The sequence below is a fragment of the Apodemus sylvaticus genome, chromosome X (genome assembly GCF_947179515.1).
Source record: "Apodemus sylvaticus chromosome X, mApoSyl1.1, whole genome shotgun sequence".
In the NCBI taxonomy this organism is placed as follows: domain Eukaryota; kingdom Metazoa; phylum Chordata; class Mammalia; order Rodentia; family Muridae; genus Apodemus; species Apodemus sylvaticus.
Window position 1 is genome coordinate 101712224 of NC_067495.1, and position 20619 is coordinate 101732842.

General features: G+C 38.4%; 2 protein-coding genes across 2 annotated transcripts in view; one reads left to right on the forward strand and one right to left on the reverse strand.

Moving 5' to 3' along the window:
* Positions 1–9555, reverse strand: part of Nup62cl (nucleoporin 62 C-terminal like) — a 54079-nt gene extending 44524 nt beyond the window's left edge. Inside the window, exon 1 of the mRNA XM_052170813.1 lies at positions 9519–9555. The gene's annotated coding sequence lies outside the window, so the exon portion shown is untranslated. The remainder of the gene's footprint in view (positions 1–9518) is intronic.
* A 7333-nt stretch (positions 9556–16888) lies between these two features.
* Dnaaf6 (dynein axonemal assembly factor 6) overlaps positions 16889–20619 on the forward strand; it is a 34044-nt gene continuing 30313 nt past the window's right edge. Inside the window, exons 1-2 of the mRNA XM_052171000.1 lie at positions 16889–17056; positions 20519–20591. Of these exons, the coding sequence (XP_052026960.1) occupies positions 16889–17056; positions 20519–20591 (241 nt within the window). The remainder of the gene's footprint in view (positions 17057–20518; positions 20592–20619) is intronic.

Sequence of the window (20619 nt, forward strand, 5' to 3'; positions counted from 1 at the left end):
ACCATGTTGAAGGAGCTAGTTACCGGATGCTTATTTTAAAGTCATCTATATTTGCTATGACTTTTAAAATGTGATCTCCATTTGGTAATTCCATGTGGAATAAATCAATCTCGGAGAAGGAGATACAATGAGCAGAATAAGAGCACTTGGTACTGTATTTAATTTTATTTCCCCAAATGTACTTCTCTCCTGGGGCTCAAGTGCTATGCTGCTATAAATTATATTAGATTTTTATAGCATGTAATTATATGCTTTTATATTTATAGATTCCCTTTTACTGTCGTGAAATACAGCTATCTATGATAAAATTACAAAAGCTGATGGAAAAAGTCAGCATTGTTAATCGTGATGTTGATTTTGTAGCAGAAATCTGACATATTTTCTCACAAGGTCTCACTCTGCAGCCCAGGCTGCCCAGGGACTTAGATGTATTCCCAGGCTGCCCTTGAATTCATGGCAATCCTTCCATCTCAGCCTCCTGAGCATTGGGATCTAGGGTATGAACCACTATGACTGACACTTTCAGGTTTATGTGCTGTCATTAGTAGCTACAATACACACTGAAAGGAAAAGATAGTGGCATAAAAAGATGGCCTTGCAACCACAGACTTCCTATTCTTTCACAAGTAAGCGAAACGTGATTTTACTAAATTACAGCATTTACCTTTAAATTCTTTCTAGTTTAGAAGCTTGGGGTATAAAATCTTCTCCAAACCATTACTTTGGGGGTTGAAAATTGACTTTTGTCACTAAAAATTGTGGACCAAAGATTATTTCCCTTTCATCTAATATAGATCTTAATGATTATTCTGAAACTGACTTTACTCAACTAGTTTCTGATAAGGATTTTTTTCAGAGCTACCTTCATTATTAAGATTTGTCCATTCTCTCTATAATTCCACTGTGTTTTGTTTCATTTATGTCTGTAAAATCTATACTGTTGAGAACCTACATTGGAACCTGTGCCTATGAGTCTCTTGGTAACAATTTTTCTCTTTCATCAATATGAAGTATCTCTATCTTGCTAAATTTCATTAACTCATATCATATCTGATCTTAGTGTTGCCTTACTTTTTTTTGGTTGATATTTGTCTAGTACATCTTATTCTAACTTATCACTTTTAGGTGTCATTTTAAGATTTTTGTAAAGATCATAGTTAATTTATTTCAAAGTATTTAGAATGGAGTCAGGAATTGTGCTGGTTAAATAAAGTAACAGTGGGAGAGTCTCCTCAAAGATCCAGACTTCACTAGCCCTACTTAGTTGGCTAGGTTTCCAGTAACAGGCCTGATTTCCATGGAAAGGGGGAATGAAGTAATTACATTGTATGATTATTTTTAATTATATAAAATAATATTAAATACATCATGACTATCTCTTAATGAGTGAATATAACCACTTTACATTTAATGAGACTGACACAAGTGAGCTCTTTCTTCAATATTACTTTCTGTTTCTTAGTTGCTAAGACTTATGCACCTTTTATCCTTTCCTCAAATTTGGGTTGGTGGGATTTTCTTTACTTGATTAGTTTTCCCAAGTTTAGAAGATATATACTGTAGTTATATTACTTTCTTTAGGTTCTCCTAAATTCTTTTAATGGGAAATAGTTCCATTTATGGTTTTCTAGCAAATCCTGAAGACAATCCAAAGGTCCTACCTCATTTTGATAAACAAGACAATGGCACACACACTTTGCTGTCCCTGTACAGGTCAGTATTTTCTTTAAAAGGGAAAACCAGGCCTGTGCTCTTTATCTCTGGCCATCAGTGGGAAAACCTGTCTGTCTTCTTTGAGTTACCTTTTCCATGCTGCTCATTTCTCCCCTTTCTGTGCCCACCGGCCCACCAACTTTAAGTAAATTACAGCTTTGCCTGTTGAGCCCAGTTTACAGTTCAGTCTGGGATGACTCACTCAACAGAAGCACAAACATTCAAAGTAATGGTAAACACCTTCTGCAGAAGCCAACTATGCCTGGAGAACTCACCACAGCTCCCTTAGGAGGCTACTGGAAACAGGCAGATGTTCTCGGCCTGGCTATACAATCTAAATAAAGCTTCTAAAATCAGCTAAATTACTGGAGGGAAATGAAACAGCTTCATTGAGTGTAAATACCTGCCAGACTCTGCAGACCCAAATGCATGTGTGCATCTCTTTCCTCATTTCTAAATTTTGCTGGTTCCACTAGGTGAGAAATCAAAATATTTTTTTAAAAATAAATTCACTAAAGACGACATAAACTACCTTAGCTAATTCAATTTAATGTGAAGTGCTATGTGAAAGCTTTCCAAAGACTAATACCGAGTTATCCTGATGTTGTCAGTAAAGGATCAGCAAATCCAGGGTAATTATAGAACACTTTCAGCTGGGCAAGAAATTGAACATAAATTGAATTTCAATTATAAAAATCATCTTATTTATCAGCATGCAAATTAACTACACCATAGCTTACCAACTGTCATATATTGACCTTAGGAACTTTTTAGGGAGTAGGACCCAGATTGAAGATCAATAAATGATGGTAAATAAGACACTTCAGAAAACAAGTCTGTCACTCAAACTCAAGAATCGCCTATAAACAGAGACCAATTAATTATAAAAGGGATAACATAAAATATTCCTTAGCTTTAATAACTTGTAGAAGGGAATTCCGATCACAATTCTATAGCTGAGGAAACTCAGACACTGTAACACCACACACGTTTCCCAAAGGGAAGCAACTATGAAGTGAAGGAAATGGCCATACTAATTGTCTTTTGATAATAACATTAGGAAGATAAATGTGTGCCTCAAATGGAAGAAAGGTGAATTCAAGCCTGGGTACCTATTAGAAGTCATTTTGGCACCAATGTGTAGGGCCTTTTGTCTCTCCAGGTATAAACATTTTGTTTTGGATTATTTGTACCATTATTTCCCCACATCTCTTTGATGATAACTGTCGAGAGGTAACCACCATAGAAACTCGGTCATATAATTTATTAAAAATTGTCTTCACCTTCTTAGAAGCAAATAAGCTATTTTCCTTGGAGATAGCATTTTCTCTAAAATACCTAGTTACTTGACAACCTTCGAGTTCCATGAATACACTTTTCCTCTGCCTCGGAACATCATGATGAAAGGGTCTGGCCAGAAAATGTACAAAATGTGACTATCAAGTAATAAAGCCGTTTCTATGAATAGCCAGCCACCTCTGATGCAGTGTATGATTCTTTAGCATACCATTCATTAGAAAGGCGGGAAGGCAAAAGAGCACAAATTTGCAGAAGAAAGCTCTGATTCTAAGATATAAAGCCTTATAGAAAAAAACACTGAAGAAGAATGTCAGCAAACCTAATTCTCGAAGCAAACTTAAAACTTTATTTACTTCTAATAGTCTGATGACAACTCTGAATATTCTAGAGGATATTTTAAACCCGTCACTGGTAAGCAATGGCTGGAGAAAGGCGAAATTTGTACACACATTTCAAAGGAAATGGGGAAGAATCACATGTATAAAGTTGTCATTTTACTCCACGTCAAAATAAAATACAGGTTTCTGAAAATAGTGTGCCAGTTCTGAGTTCATATTAAATATCTTATGGAGCAGAAGGTTCTTATGATCTCTGGCTCACAAAGTACATTTCCACTCATTTGTACTGGTATGTCTGAAAGCTCCGAGACCAGAACTTAATTTCAAGAAGTAGAAAATGTAAAACAAAAACAAAAGCAAACAAAGCAAATCAAAACCCTAAAGGCCAAGACAATAGGAGAACTATTTCAGGGGTGAAAGGGAGATTGGGGGAGGGGTACTAGGAAAAGAGAGGCTAAAGGGCATGTGTGATTTGAACAAGTTATAATAGGATGGCCATGGAAAAACGTCACAATGAAAACATAAATTGCATGCTATGTATAATAATAATAACAATTTTTTTAAACCTCAAAGAACGAGTCTTCAAAACTGACAAGTGTGGTGCTGGTGGTGTGCCTCAGTGCTATACTGCTGAGTATGTGTAAGGTCCACCTGCACACTAAAAACTAACAGGGGCAAAATGTGTGATATCGAAAAAGCTTGAAAATTGTTATGAAGCAAATCTCGTGTGTGTGTGTGTGTGTGTGTGTGTGTGTGTGTGTGAGAGAGAGAGAGAGAGAGAGAGAGAGAGAGAGAGAGAGAGAGAGAGAGAGTGAGTGAATGACCCTAGCAGTTAGAATATTAGAAAAGGAAAGAACAAAGTAGTACATATCAAGGAAAGGTGGGCAAAACTCAAAAGAGGGAGGTCTTGGAAGAGGGGAATCCACCAGAGACTTTGTAGAGCAGGAAGACCCAGGAGTGCTCTGCAAAGGGATAAAAGGATTGAAGAGAGTGGGCACAGCATATGAAAGGGAAGAGGATGAATTATGAAAAAGCTGGGAGGAGGGGAAGAAAGTAAAATATTTAACAAAACTGGTAAATAAATCAAATGATAAAACACATTAAATAAAGCAAGAGTGCTTCAGAGATGTCTAAATTTAGAAAATTAGTCCCAAAAGTTTGGAGATATACAAAAAGTAAAAATGAAAGAATGAAATGAAGGTAGAGAGTAGGAGGAGAATAAGAACAGACAAGGGAGGAAGAAAGGGAAAGAAAAACAAAAAATGGGGAAGCATGTAGCATTTAAACATCTTAAGAATATCATTTTACATCTGACAAAAACAAAAAGATCAAGTTAATAGAACTTCTTAAATAGGAATATGTATATGGATGCTTTGCCTGCCTGTATGTCTGTGTACCACTTGTGTACCTGGACTCTATGGAGGCAAGAAGAGGGAATCTGATCCCCTAGAATTGGAGTTACAGATGCTGTGAGCTATGACATGGGATGCTGCGACTTGAACCCTGGTTCTTTGCAAGAGCAGCCAGTGCTCTTAACTCCTGAGGCACCTCTCTAGACACAACCCTCATTAAAAAAAAACAGGGTTTTATGTACCCAAGGCTACCCTTCAACTAGACAGCCAAGGATAAAGGTGTAGTTCTGATTCTTATGCCTAATACCTCCCAAGTGCTGAGGTGACATGAATGTGCCACCACATCCATTTTTTTTGTTACTTTATGTGTATTGTCTGGCTGTGTACCACATGCATGTAGTTCTCATGAAGTCCAGAAGAGAGGGTCAAATACCCTGGAACTAGAAGTAGAAAAGGCTGTGCACAATCCTGTGCATCCTGTGGGTGCTAGATATAGAACCTGGATCCTCCGGAAGAACAGCCCATTCTTTTATCCACTAATCCATCTCTCCAGCCATCTCTAACATATTTATATCTAACACACACACACACACACACACACACACACATACATGTATATATGTATGTATATACATACATATACACCCATATATTTATTTACTTTTATTAGCCATCACACCATTAATAAATAGAAAATTAAAATAAACTTGAGGTTTGTTTTTAATTTTAAAAAGAGAAAGGTTGGAGTTGGAGGGTGATAGGTTTGATCAAAATACAGTGCACAAAATTCTCAAAGAATAAAATAAAACAAAAAAATGCATTTTGGGACTTGAGCGATGGCTCAACAGTTAAGTTAAAAGTTTGTACTGATCTTAAAGATGCCCTAAGTTTGGACACCAACACCCAAGTAAGAAAGTTCACTGTTACCCCAGCTTCAGGGTACCTAAGGCCTTTTGGTCTCCTTGAAAATATGTGAGTCCTTGGTGTCATTCAAATACAAAAAAAAAGCATCTAAAGGAAATATGTAGCCTAACTTTAGACATTATTACACAGTGAGTGTGCCTGGGTGATGGAATATCATTGACTATTTTTGCTGTTTGAAGTATCTCATAATTTTTATAAGAGGGATTAATGTTCTAGAATATGGAGGGACAAAAAATATAGTGTGTGTAGTCTGAAAAGGGAGGTGTGCTCTAAGATCAATTATAGTCTTTCTTGTAGTAAACTTAATTTGCTACTTGGTAAAAAATTAAATTAAAAATTAATAGACATGTAATCTTTGAAGAAGATAATTCGTGAATAAAGCTAATCAGTGTGAGTGTTATTAAGGCACTTGAGTCTCCTTGAGTCTTCTATGATTCATATATTTTAAAAATCATTTTGAAAATGTCTATTTGGTTTTTAAAAATGCATCCAACCTAACTCTTCTATAAAAAAGACACCATAGATGATCTGTGCTTCTTGAGTATAATAAACTAGATGGCTAAATTCAAACGTCCGAGGGGGACAGACACTCCTGTGCAAGTTCAGACATCTAGCCTTCCCTGCTGGCTTCTTCTTAAGTCCAAACAGAATGGAAGGCTCAAGTTGTATAAAGAAGCAAGATGCTATACTGTTAGTTTGTAACACACACACACACACAAACTGGAAATTCTGTTGCTGGCTTAGACTAAATAAGTTAAAACCAAGTCACTAATTAGAATGTTGTTAGATTATTAAGGCAAAATTTAAAGAATATTAAAACCACTAAAATATTCCCCCAGGACAATATTAAATAAACAAGTAAACACCAAACTTGTAAACAAGGCTCAAAATAGTGTATAAAATCTGGAGTTAGGTGGAGAAATGTGGGGAATAAGAGTATGATATTATGGTACAGGGACATGAGAAATTTTCATCCTTAATTTCATTGAAATGTTGGTAGTATCAATTATAAAGTGGTTACATATACTCTGAAAAAAAAAACATCTAAGTGATATCCCATTTCTTTAGCTAGAAATCCACAGAAACCTTCAGGTGTATTTTGCTCAATCTTTTATGACATTCAAATTTCATGACTTTAGAATAGAATTAGAAGTCAAATTCAGCTAGCAGTGCTCAGGCTAGGCAAGTAAGGGTAGCAAGCACTCTGTGCTTCTCTCTCCTCTAGATCTGATCTACTATTAAAGCAGGCTTGAAGAGGCAGTGAGTCAAAGGAGTCCTATTCTCTGAGAATCACCCATTGACATCAAGGAATCTAGGCAAGTCACTGAGTGTCTGTCTGTCTCAAGTCACAGAGTTTCGCAACCTTGAAGTTTCTGCCTGCAAGTCCCAGGAGGTTTATCTCAGATCTGGGAGCCACCATTTTCTATGTCCTCAACCTTTCAGAAAACAGTGCTAGGCACTGGACTCCATCTTGCAGGGGCAAACCAAATCTTGAAGAGTTCTTTAAGTCCCTAAAATAAACAGCACTTACTTTTCCAAGTGGGAAGAGGGACTGAACACCTTTACATCTGCCACTGTGTTGTAAACACAAAGAACCAATTTCCAGAGTATTCCAGAACAATCTGCGAGTTTGATAAATTCAGTAAGGGCATACAGAAGTCTCAAATCCAGTGGTGTAAGGCCAGTTTTTTTTTACATTGAAATACAATGTATTAATAGATCATGGTTTATATCTAAAACATATAAATACACAATACTCATTGTTTTACAGACATGCCAATTATATTGTCTATCTGTGTACTACAGATACAATATAAAGTTTTTTTTTTTTTAAAGAAAGCAGCTTGCTACTTAGTCCAGGCTGGCCTTGAGCTTGACTCAGTGTCAAAAGATTTCCAAAATATTGTCTGAATATTACAAATGTAGAATTAATGGAGAAAGGGGCACTACAAAGAGCAAAGGAAACCAACCGAGATAGCAAAACATATATAACACTCTGTAGAAGTACAAAATGAAAAGCATTTAATCTGTGATCATCCACAGTAATAAAGGGAAATATGGTATTGCTTATTTGGCTAAAACATCAATAATTTAAGTACCCCACTCCCATATTTTTGTTTATCTTTCATCAAAACAGAATAATAAATTACTAAAACTTCATTATCACTTCCCCTTTGCCATATGCAGTAAAGTTATAAAAAGCATAGTACCTGAGACAAGGGCTGGGACAAGTTCAGTACCTTCGTACTGATTCCATTCCCTGAGCAACCTGAAATAGTATTAAATTCATCCTGTCTCCTAGCTTACAGCTGGAATCATATATCTAAGTTCATTTTACATCATTTTTCCTACCTTTCTCCTTTACTTAAAATCAAACCAAGCAATTCGTGGGAAATTCCTCTAACATGAAGATACTTCCCTATCAGCGACTAAGGGTACACACACCTAGGCTTCCCTACTCCAGAGCAGGCGAAGCTGGGCTCTTTACCAGAACTTTCCTGGGACTTAGGAGGTATGGTGGTAGCCTCAGGCGATGTTCCCTGGGAGCATTCCCCGGGCTTTTCCCCACCCCAGGCTCCTGGACAGACAGGCTTTCTCCAGGGCACTCCAACAGATGGACAGGCTTTCTCTTGAGCTCCCCCCCCCCGTCCCCCCACCCAGGGCTCCAGTACGGACCCACTTTCCCTCCGGACTCCAGGACAGACCCGCTTTTCTCCCGTGGTCCCGGGACAGACCCTGGACCCGCTTTCCCCCGGGCTCCTGGATGGACCCCGGACCCGCTTCCCCCCCCCCCCGGGGGCTCAGGGTCTAGCTGGCTCTTCCCTGGGCTCCCGGAGAGATCCGCTTTCCCTCCAGGCTCCCGGACGGACCCCGGACCCGGTTTCTCCTGGGCTCCCGGACTGACCCCGGACCCGCTTTCCCCGGGGCTCAGGGACGGACTGACTCTTCCCCGGGTCCTCGACGGACCCGCTTTCCCTCCAGGCTCCCGGACGGACTCCCGACCCGCTTTCTCCTGGGCTCCCGGACGGACCCTCTTTCCGCCCCGCCGCTCCCGGACGGACCCGCTTTCCGCTGGGCTCTGGGACGGACCCGCTTCCCCCCACCCCGGGCTCCCGGATGGACCCGCTTTTCCCCCGGACTCCCGGACTCCCGGACTCTCGGACGGACGAGCTTTCCGCCCCCCACCCCCACCCAGGGCTCCCGAACGGAGCCTCTTTCTCCTGGGCTCGGGGACGCACCCTCTTCCCCACAACCCCCGCGCTCCCGGTCGGACCCGCTTTCCTTCCGGGCTCCTGGACGGACCCGCTTTTCCTCACCCCGGGCTCCGGGATGGACCCGCTCCCCCAACCCCCGGGCTCCTGGACGGACCCGCTCTCCCCCGGGCTCCCGGGCACGCTTTCTGCCCACCGCCCCTGGGCTCCGGGACAGAGCCGCTTTCCCCTGGGCTCCGGGACGAACCCGCTTTCTCCACGGGCTCCCGGACGGACCCGCTTTCTCCACGGGCTCCCGGACGGACCCGCTTTCCCCAGGGCTCCCGGACGGACGGACGGGCTTTCCCACATACGGAATAAAAAGCGCAATCCCACCGCCACTGCCCAGGACTCCGCGACCGCCAAGGTACAGGCTCCCGTGGAACGAGTGTCTAGCAGGGATAGAGTCTGCACAACACGTGTTTCCTTCACGGGAGGGGGCGTGAAGAGCCGGAGCATCGCGGAGACCTAGGCTTTTCCATCCCGGCCCAGGAGTCCTACCCTTCCGTGTCCACTGCTCCCGAACCGCTGAAGGTACTGAGTTCTCAGACCCAGAATTCGCGACCAAGTAAGGGTGGGAGGGGTGCGGAAAAGCTCGCCGCGAAAAGCCTGCGGGACAAATGTTAACGTCCTGCTCTTACCTCCGTGGCTGAGCTTGCTATCCCGTCCACAAAGTGAAGGCGGAGGCGGGGCGAGAGGCAGTCCTAGAGAAGTGGGCGGGCCCTTACTAGGCGGAGTAGCGGAGAACTCCGCAGAGCCAGCAGCCAGAGATCCAGCAGCTTAACACTCGACCTACTTAACTGGAAAGGGCGCCAGAAACCCCGAACGGGACGCGTTGGGATTGGTTGCTGCTGGTATTGTTTCAAAGGAGACTCTTTTGTGATTGGCTAGTAGAGTCAAAGAGGACACTACAGGTGGAAATGGGGGTGGAGTTCAACAAAGTTGTTACCCAGGAAACAGAGAGACGCACAGCAAGCCAGTGGCAGTCTATTTTCAGCGCCTAGGCTGTGACCAGAGTCCTGACCAAGGTGAGGAAAACTGAAACTTAAGGAAAACAGAGGAGTGTGCTCAAAGCTGTGACTGTCAGAGAAACGAGGTAGGATTTAAAATACTTAAAAGCTCAATGAGATAGCTTTGAAAAGCCCTACGTTGCTCAAAATGGAGGCAAACATTCCCAAAGCCCCTCCCACCCTCCTCAACATCCCCCCCCCCAGCAGAATATTGTTTCTAGAAAACTAGAGAAGGGATAAGTGCTAAACCTCTAAATATTTCCCAAATCTCCTTTCTCAAATCTCACACTCAGTGGGTTCCCTCCACACACAAATTTTCATTAAAAAAAAGAGTTTGTAGGTAGGTCTGGTGTTCAAAGTTGAGAGATTCACTGTACCTTCTGTTTTGTGGGAACAAGCAGTATTAATTCTGGACCATCAGGCCTTGGTTGGGAAATGGAGGAAGAGAGACCTCTGTAATGTCTTTCAGACATGAAAAGAAGAAAATAAAGTGGTTCCCACCACTCACTATAGAAAAGTGTATCTGTGGGAGGGCATTTAAGTGGCCTGAAAGTTCTGAGGCTGTTGGTCATATCTTTAAAAATGGAGACAATGGTCACACTCACATTTACTATACCTTAAAAATATTATTACTCAACTAACAACTGATTAGAAGAGTATTTTGTCATTTGACTATAACTTTGAATACTTAGGCAATAAGTTATTGGGATAAAAACCGAATCTGAGAGATGGAAAAGAACTGAGTTTGAGCTTAAAGATAAGGATATTAATCTTAAGAATTTTCCTGTTATGATAGGGATTCAGAGCAGACTACAGAAGTAAACAAACCGTCTTTTTTTTTTTACCTTAGTAGTACATTTCAAGAACAGAAAGAAAAATTACCAGTTGACTCTCTTTTTATATAGGAGTGGAATACAAACCTAAGAACAACTTACTGCCAAGTATATTAAGTTTGTCTGAAATATGATATATAGCACCCCATCCCATTTACTATTTAGGATCCCCTAAACTTAAGATCCTTGTGCCACAGCCTCCCAAGTGCTAGAGTTGCAAGCATACTACACAGCTTTTGGTGACTCAGGATGAGTCCCATAAAAATGAACTTCTCCATCTTAGAATAAAAATTCACTTTCAAGCTCATGTGAGACCAGCTACTAAGGAGGCTGAGGTGTGAGGTTCCTTTGAGCCCAGGAGTTCAAGATCAGCCTGGTGGAGCTAGGAAGATCAAGTCTCAAAAACAAAAGCAAAGCCAACACATCTTTAAAAGGATGGTAGAGTTTAATAGGCAAAGATGATAGTTCTTTGCCTATTAAAACTAATTTGGTTATGGAGTGGGGATGCAGTTTTCAATAGTTGTGTTCTTACGCATGCCGAGAGTTCTGGGTCTAATAGGAAACAACAGTGTTTTATCTTTAAAATATCAAAGAATAGTTTCTTTTTTATATTTTTGACATTTACTACCATAAAAATATTAATAAATGTGTGAGCTTAACAAGGTTTCTGTCACAAAGTTAAAACATAGTTATTGGAAATTGTTTTATTTTTTTTTAAGTACCTGGAATCTTATATACAAATACAAGCCAAGACTTAAAGTACAGCTACTCAGAAGGCTGATGCACTTCAGGGAAGTTTGGGCTACAGAGAGGTCAAAGCCAGTCTGGGCAACTTAGTGAGCCCTTGTCTCAAAATGAAAAATGAAAAGAGGGATAAGGCCTATTGGGGATATTTGTATAGGAGTGAAGCTGCTCATGGAGGCCTGAGCTGTTGAATCTTACTGGAGCTAGAATCACAGGCATTTCCAAGCTGTTTGATGTGGGTGCTGAGAACTAGAGTCTTCTGCAAGAGCAGTAGGCACTCTTAACCACTTAGCCATTCTATCAGTTCCCCCTCCCCTCCTTTACCTACCACAATAATTTTTAAATAGTAGGGTAGTTAGTGTACCATAATAGAACACTTACTTATAATCATAAGGGCCCAGAGTCAATCCTAAGCATCACCAAAAATAGAAAAAAAATAGGCAGAATATTATTATTTAATTCAGACATGGACAGAGATGATACTTACTTTTGTATTCTCAGAAGAATATCAATACCAGAATTGATAAATAACACACTATGTAAGCAAAGTTGTGGAAGAAATGGCAAAATTCATTTGGAGAATAAACAGATTTTGAAATATTTAAAGTCATTCAGTCACCTATTCACGAAAATCCAAACAGGATACTATTTGAGGATTTGTTGTTCTTGCAGCACCTGAGACCCACTTCAGGCCTTCTTCTACATTTAGCATTCTACCCTTGAGCTACACCCCTAGCTATATTTGGTGAGTTTCTTTTCCACTTCCTGGTTTCATTTACTGTGCGTACTTTGTAAAATATGCTGCGGTTGACTCTTCTCCAAGCCGTTAAAAATTAAACAACCATTCTTATTAATGCCATGTATGGAGGCAGAGAGAGAGAGAGAGAGAGAGAGAGAGAGAGAGAGAGAGAGAGAATGATGATGATGATGATGATGATGATGATGATGATGATGATGGTTGTCTCACTCTCAAAGTCTGACTAGATCCCAAGTCTGACTACTGATACTGCCTCAGTGCTATGGATTTCTTGAGCCTTCTTGGAAAACCTTTTTAGTCTCTAACTGTTCCTGGTGTTTTGGCTTGAGATAGTTTCAGACTGTCTGTTCTTTTAGCTGGTTAGCCAGACAGGTCCCCCAACAACATTTTCACTTACGAAGGCTCCAAAGGCTCAGGCTGAAGTAAGGAAATCAAAGCTCTGTCTGGGAACACTGCCTTTGGTATTGGCTGGTCAAAATAGACTGGGAAGTGGAAGAAAGAAAAAATACAATCTTAAAAATATTTTCTGAGTGGCCACATCTCAAGAAAAAGATTCTTTGCTCTTTCTCATGATCTTACCATCCTGCCCCAACCTCCTGCTTGCTGAGAATCAAGCTAAGGGCCTCATACAGGATTTTAGGCAAGTACTAATATTGGCCTATTTAAAATATTCCTATCATTCTTCAGGTATGTAAGGAAAAAGGACTAGGGAGCCCCAATTCTCACTGCCAAACTATTGGATAACTCAAGGAGGGGGAATTATTGATTTTGTGTACCCATTGATGACTCTACCAAACTCCAACAGTTAGTTCAAATTCAGTGGTCACACAGATGGCCCTGGTTAAAATAAAGGCTAAGAAAACATCCCACCCCCCAAACTCATGAAGGAACTGATAGAGAGGAGGAGGGGACGTATAACAGGGATAGGATCAAGATAAGGAAAGATATTGAGGAAAAAGTAATCAGGATTCATTATGTGATCGTATGTATAGAATTGTCAAAAACTTGATAAAAGAATTATAAATGTTGCATTGAAGCATAGGCTCAATAGCTTTAGAAATTTTTACTTTTAAAAAAATCACCACACTAGTCTCCCCAAGTAGTCTAGTAATTAGAAAAACATATTGTGAAATTTAAAGGCTGCAAGAGAGAGAATACATCATTAACAGGATGTAGAACACACATACATATGTATGTATATATGAGAAGATTGTGTGAGAAGGGGTGAAAATTAGACTGAGGCTATATCCTGAAATCACTGATTGCCAGACTTGGAGATTGTATTAAGCTGACAAAAAACTAAAAAGCATGTTTTCTTTTCTAATATGATGATCATGACAAATGAGCTTTGATAATTCTCTTTTAATTTAATATTATTTTTGACTTGCTGGACTTCTAAAAGGTTAGTAGCATTTTCATTTTCATTTTATTTATGACTTTTCCAATATTTCTATTTCATATAATTGATTTCTTTTTGATATTTTGAGTTATTTAGATATTCTCAAAACATTTATGATTCTTTTTTGTCTCAAATTGCATTGTCAAATTTATTAGGACTAATTATTTTCTTATAGATTATTATTACATTTAATATAGTAAAATATTATTTTTGTAAGTCTGTTCATTTTATCACATAGACTCCAGTTAGCTATAATGTGAGTCTATGTGATTTTATGCCAATGGAATTTAGAAGTCCAATTGCAAGTACGTTTCATATATATATAATATTACTAGGAATTCTTGTGAAGGAATTTTAAACACAGACCTATACCCCAAGGTGTGCCATTTCTTCAATGCAGTCACTCTGAGTGGCTAGTGTACTATTCTAATAATGTTGCTATTACTCCAACTGCATTTAAGACCGATATCTTTAGAACCACCTTGAGGCCTGCATCATATTCCTTTTAATATTATCAGGAAAGCAAATCTTCATATTTTGAATGTAGATATCTAGATATATCTGGAGAGCACTCAGAGACAAATCTGATGTGTAATCAAACTGAATGATGCTGTAATGATATCTCTTTTCTTAGTAATATATATGAAGGAAATGCCAAGAGAAAAGATAATTTCTAAAATATTTTGAGCATTGATGGTATAATTTACATCAGTATGTAACCTTCCAAGGTTACTATTTTGAAACACCCCATTCCTGTGAATTTAATCATATTTCATTCACTATTCATCAGCTGCTGGCTAAATTTCACCTGTGGTCTTGAGGATGCTCTTTTTGTGTACATAGCATCTCAGTGCCCTGGCTTCCCACCCCAAAGCCAGTCAGAGCCTTCCCGAGGAACTGGTAGAAATTTAGAGTTCATTTGCTTTTCCTCAACCCTGTATTCCATACACTTTCGGAGCTCTAATCTTCCTTCATCACCTCCCCTGTGGGTGCTGAATGACAGAAAGCCCCTGATGTAGGGTCTGGCTCAGTTACTAGTTTCCCTCTAGAATTTTGATCCCTGCCCTATTCTGAGTATGTATCTAGTAGCTTCCAAACCTCGGACATTTCTCAATAACTAGTCCCTTCTTATACCCCTACATGAGCTGGGGTCCTATGTCACTTTGAATATCTCTCTATATCCAGAAAGTCCCACTAGACAGAGAGGACTATGTGAGTAGCTCTTTCTATGGGTACATCAGATGCTGTATTTGGAACTTCCGAATATCTTTTATATGGCTTGCTTTAATGGTTTGTTTGCTCTTTTCTCTCTGGTTCCCTATTTAAGTCTCAGAAAACTCATGATCATACAAATATATGTAGGTACTATGTTTCAGATAATAATGATGCTGTATATTCATATCTAAGCAACCACTGTCATTATGACTGAATAATTGACCTTCATTTTAGAAAGTTTGTAGAGTAAGTAATGCTGATGTAAGAAACAATTCCATTATATTTGTTTCTTAAACACATCATTGTACAATTTCTAGGCAGGATCCCAATTATATCTGCTATTGGGTGTGTTTTTCCCCTTTAAGTATCAAAGGTAAAAAATATTTCAATAAACACTTTGCTTTCTATGTTGGCTAAATATTTAATGAACACATAATCAAAGAAGAATTTTAAAATATAAACAGAAGCCTTTTTGTTTAATTTCATGTGTGTCAATTATTCATTTCCTAGCAGACCAGACTGTGAGAGAGATTGCTTTGTCACCTTATATTTCAGCTTTTCTGATTTAATGAGTTTCCAATGTAATGAGCTTTATCACTAACTTAGTCTACATCACCATTAAAAGTGAAATTCATGTCCAGGAAAATGAAACTTTTAAAGAAATAATAATAGCTAATGTAGGTTGAGTATTTACTATGTACCAGGTAGTAAGTAGTCCAGACTCCTTTGTATGTATTAAGATACTTAATACTTGTAACAATTCAAAAAGATAGACACTACTATATATTATCCCCTACTTTCCAGATAAAGAAATTTAGGTAGAGAGAATTAAAATAATTGCTCAAAGTCAAAGAGCTAAGAAGTACATGATGGATCAAATTCCAAACATCATAACCCCAGCCCTCTTATTTTTAGCCAGTATGACATTTTGCCTCCATATTAGAAATAGAAGTAGCTAGCATTTCTTTCACAACTTGAATATCTCTAGTAGGTATCCAAATCAGTTATATATTCAACAAAGAAAGTAAAAAATATTTATAAAACAAGATCTGGAAAATATCTTCACTACAGGTCAATTTTGACAATTTATCAGGAGTGTTATTACCCCTCTAAGTAAAATGGAAAATTGTTCATTTATAATTAAAACAGCTAGAGAAATGGTCCCTGGGAGTGAAGTTTATAAAATGATGTTTCAAAAATATCTGTAAAATTGTGGGAAAGATACCTATTTCAGTTTTGCCCATTTTACCAACAATAAGCACAACGCTACAGTTTGTTTCAAGCTCCTCATTAAAGTCTGACACCTCTAAGATATAGTTTTTAAAGATCTTAACTGTCCTGCTGTGGATGTAACTGCAGGGATTATTTTCAAAATTGCTACTAGGATGACAGGATTCAGTATTACTGTTATACTCATAAAAACATGGGCTTCTTTGTTCATGGATTTCACTAAAATAAGCCAGTGCTCATTTCAAATGTCGTAAGGCTAGATCTCATCAAAGGTTAATTAACAGTATAAATGAAGCAAAGAGGTACACACTTACCCGAGGCAAATATATGAAATAAGTAAAGCTTATCTGGGTATATCTCTGAAGCCAACTCTTTTTTGAGGTCACAAATTGGAATATACAGCACATATAAAACATGTTAAAAATAGTCTAAAAACTGTGTCCCCTAAACAAGTACACAGCTTATAACAAGTTGTACTTTTAATCAAATCACATGGTTCAAGTCAATGCTTGAACATGGTAGTCAAGCATTTTGCAGCTGATCCATATCTGATGCTGTTACCCCTAGTCACGCTTAAGCGCATTAGAGATACAAGAACCACTTAGGTAGAAATGCAGTGTGTGCTCGTGAGACTGAATAAGAAGTTTCAGTAAAGCAGGATGAATGCTTGGGTTCTGGGTTCTGGGACTTAGCAAACCACGTGTGTCCAGGAGTTTATAAGCTTTTGCAAATATGACAGAGGCAGTGGAGTGACAGTGAAAGAAGGGATACATGAGAAAAGTAAAAAGTGTGTCTGATCACCCCTCCATCTCCCTGCCAGAATATGGAATCGAAAAAAGCAGAAGCTGAGAAGGTGGAAACAGGGAATTTGGAAGCAAAAAGCGTGGAAGCTAAAAATATGCAATTTGAGATGCTGTCTTCTGCCTCGGCCCTGCAAGCACTGTCCAGACTCCTGAATCCTGATGAAGAGGATGATTTTGATTTTGAACAGGTGATCATATACTTAAAGATACATTAATTGTATTAAAGGAAGTTATGGAACTGTATTTGAACAATGCCTTCCCATCTTGCTGTGGAAACAGAACCGTGTCATCTGATACACGCATAGGAGGCTGGAAGGCTTATTATGCATGAGAATATAACCTCTAGTACATTTCTAGCAAACGTAATTATATTTTTTTCTACACCACCTGAACACTGAATAGGAAAATAGTTCTGTAACTATGGTAGCGGTAGCCACATTTCAAAATGTTTGTCATTTATATTTATGGTCAAAGAATGCTTGACAACCATTGCAAAGAGCAGTAGCTAGGATTGTTTATACCTAGACAATATTTCTACAAAGCAAATATTTTCAATTTTGCAGAATTAATGGATCTTCCAACCCAAGTCTCTTAATTTGTTTTAAAAAGTCTGCATATGAAAACAGCAAAATACTTTGAGCCAAATAATAGGAAAAGTAGCGTCTGTCTACATGCTTAAACAAATATATAGAGTTTAATCAAGTGATTTTTCATTTGGGGATCTGGACAGGTAACACTTTCAAGTCTTGGGGCAGCAACATGGACCTCATTTAGGATAGAAGAGTTACCAATCTAAGACTACTGCTATTATTATTTCCTGGATAACCAAAACAGTGATTGATATATAATGCCCAGTTTCCCCTCCCCTCCTTAAATAGACCAGCTATGATGATGTAAATTCAGTGTATGATTATTCTAATATGTCAGAATAATTCAATTTGTATAAAAGCATTTTAATGAAAATTTACTATGACCACAAATAAACCATGTTCTATGAAAGTATATATCAATTTATTCCCTCCAAATTTTTTGACATAGTATGAAAACCGAGTATTTTATGAAAGGGCCACAAAAACAATGGCCCATATCAGTATCCACCTTCATTAGGAGAAACAGATCAGAATTAAATAAGATATGAAATGGAAATAAAATTTGTAGGAGAGGACTACTAAGTCAATTTGGAGCCAAGGTAAGGAGACATGAAGTTTTAGAGAAAAGCCTTAGTAGAGCCAAACAAAAAATCAAGAAATTGATAATAGCACTAAATATATACAACAAATAAGACACAAAGGAAGTGGGGGAAACTGTTGATTTTGATATCTAAGTTGAAACAGAATGCTAAATTTTCCAGAACACATATCCTGGGAAAGGCAGGCTTATACTACATAGAAAGAGCATATTAAGTATTTGAAAAACAGAAGCCCTTAATATTGTTGAGCAGAACTTGCAATTGGCACTGATGCAGAGATAAAGATCAGCACTGGTTACAAAGCCTCTTGTCTTTGGTGTTTATGTCTAGGGATGTTTATTTGCATCTAGAGGTATTTCCAGGAGGAAAGATGAGTGTTTATGAAAATAGAGAGTCTATAACATCATTTTACTGAATTGCACAATTCATAATAGAAAATTACCATAATAATATATGATTGTGTATATGTGGGTTATAAGCAATTTTGAGATAATTGGTCATTCAGACATCTCAGTACAGATAGCATTAGAGGGTATAGAATCAGAGATTCAGTACGGTGGGAGAATAATTAATGTTCCTACTGAACTATTAGATTTCCCTGGATGGAAAATGCCTTTCATTTTTAACATGTATTAATCCTGAGAACCAGGAAATGATTGCAAGAGTGATGTGTTTTCTAAAATGGATTCTGAAAACAGCAAGAGATCTGTTGCATACACATTGGTTCATTCAGACTATCCCTCTTCTAAATGAATTGTTAAGTTTCTGGGAGATTGAGAAGAGAGTCTATTGTTTTTCAAACTCCTAAGGGGATCTCAAGACTTATGGGAAATAAGATCCCACCAATCTTCAGACACCGTGACAAGGATGTTCAAAATCTCTCCAGTATTATAAAGAGACATGGATTGGAATGACAAATTTCTCTGATAATTGGCTGTGGGTATATGGTACAGACTTAAATGGTGCCCTTATAGAAAACAATTACCAGGTGATATTTTATTATTTCACTCCACCTTCTCACTTGAAATTTTATTTTAATCAGTTATTTCCATTAAGTTAATAAATTGGAACTCCCCTCCGCTTTGATATGCTCATCCAATCATAACTGCCCATGAATAGCATATCAATTTTTGCTAAAATGTTCTCGGTTTCATTTCTACTGATTTAAATTTTCTGTGAAAAGAGACACTGCAAAATAAGAGGCCCTTATGTTCCAAGAACCTCTTTGCTCTGATTGACTATTAGTATTCTGATGATTAATAATTTAATAAAAGTACCACACATTCATGTGACCTCTGTGATTAAACAGAGAAAAAAAAAAAAGGTCCAGAATACTATTGGGATTTTCACATAAAAATATCTGCAGTTTGTTAACTCGTCACACAGAGCTTTTAAATCACCTTTCTGAAAAATGGTAGTTACCATCTCACATACTATAGAGGTATTGCATATTATTTTGTGATTTATAACTGTTGGAATAGTTTAACATCATAAAAACCCAGATGAGCTTTTTTGGCAATATCCAAGGACAGATGTTACTCTTCTCACCCAAACAAGACTTTGCAACTTCTCTACATATCTGAAGTCCTGGATGCTGAGGACAAGAACTAAAAAACGAGTCAGGTAGAGGGGGTACTTTGCCAGGATCCAAGGAAATAAGGATATTTTGACTGTCAGTAGTGAGTACTTCAGAGTCTGATGTTAAAACGAACAATTAGGAAGAATTTAAGTTTGTCTTGAAATATCAAAGAATCCCTGAGAGAAGCCAGTGAAGTGATGAGGTAAATATACATGTGATGTTGACTTGAAAAGAGTAAAGATTGTTCTGTAATGGTGTGCACACCAAAACAAATGTAATGGCCATATGAAAACAGAAGTGGTTTGCCATTCATCTGATACAATGACAGTGGGAGTGGCTTCATTAGGAAGTGTTGGAAAGAGAAATAGTTCATCCCCAAAATAGGAAGAGATAAAAACCGTTACTGGGACTTTTAAATGGTTTCTTTGATGTCAAGCTTCTTAGCTTCTGTTTACTTTTATTTCAGTAGAATGCTCCCATAAGTTTGTCTTTCATCTTACTATAACCAAACACTGAACGCCAAAGTGCCAATGCTTTTCTGCTAACTCTTGGTTCTAACCTTCATAACGATGAATGTGGCTCATTCCTCCACTCCTAAGGGACACATGATTCACTGGGCTGGAACCAGGGATTTAGTTCAACAACAAAAAAATTCTGTTTGACCTCAGAGTCTATTAAGCCAAATACTTTTTTTCAAAAGGACAAGGAAGGCACGTTGAAAATAATAGTTGGCATCTGTGTCTGTATTGTATAATAATAGTGAGTAATTAAAGCGGAACATTTTTTAGAGTGTTTAGAAAATTTAACAGCTTTAAATTATTAGTGATATGTGTTATCCAAGTAGTAGTTACAGAATATTGGACTTCTGTTCTTGTTCCCAAGGGACAATGCTCATCTACTATTAGAGCCATGGGCCCTGGGAATATTGGACCGCCTAAAGCAAAAGAGTCCAAAGGTAAGTTATTTAATAAAGTAATAGAGAT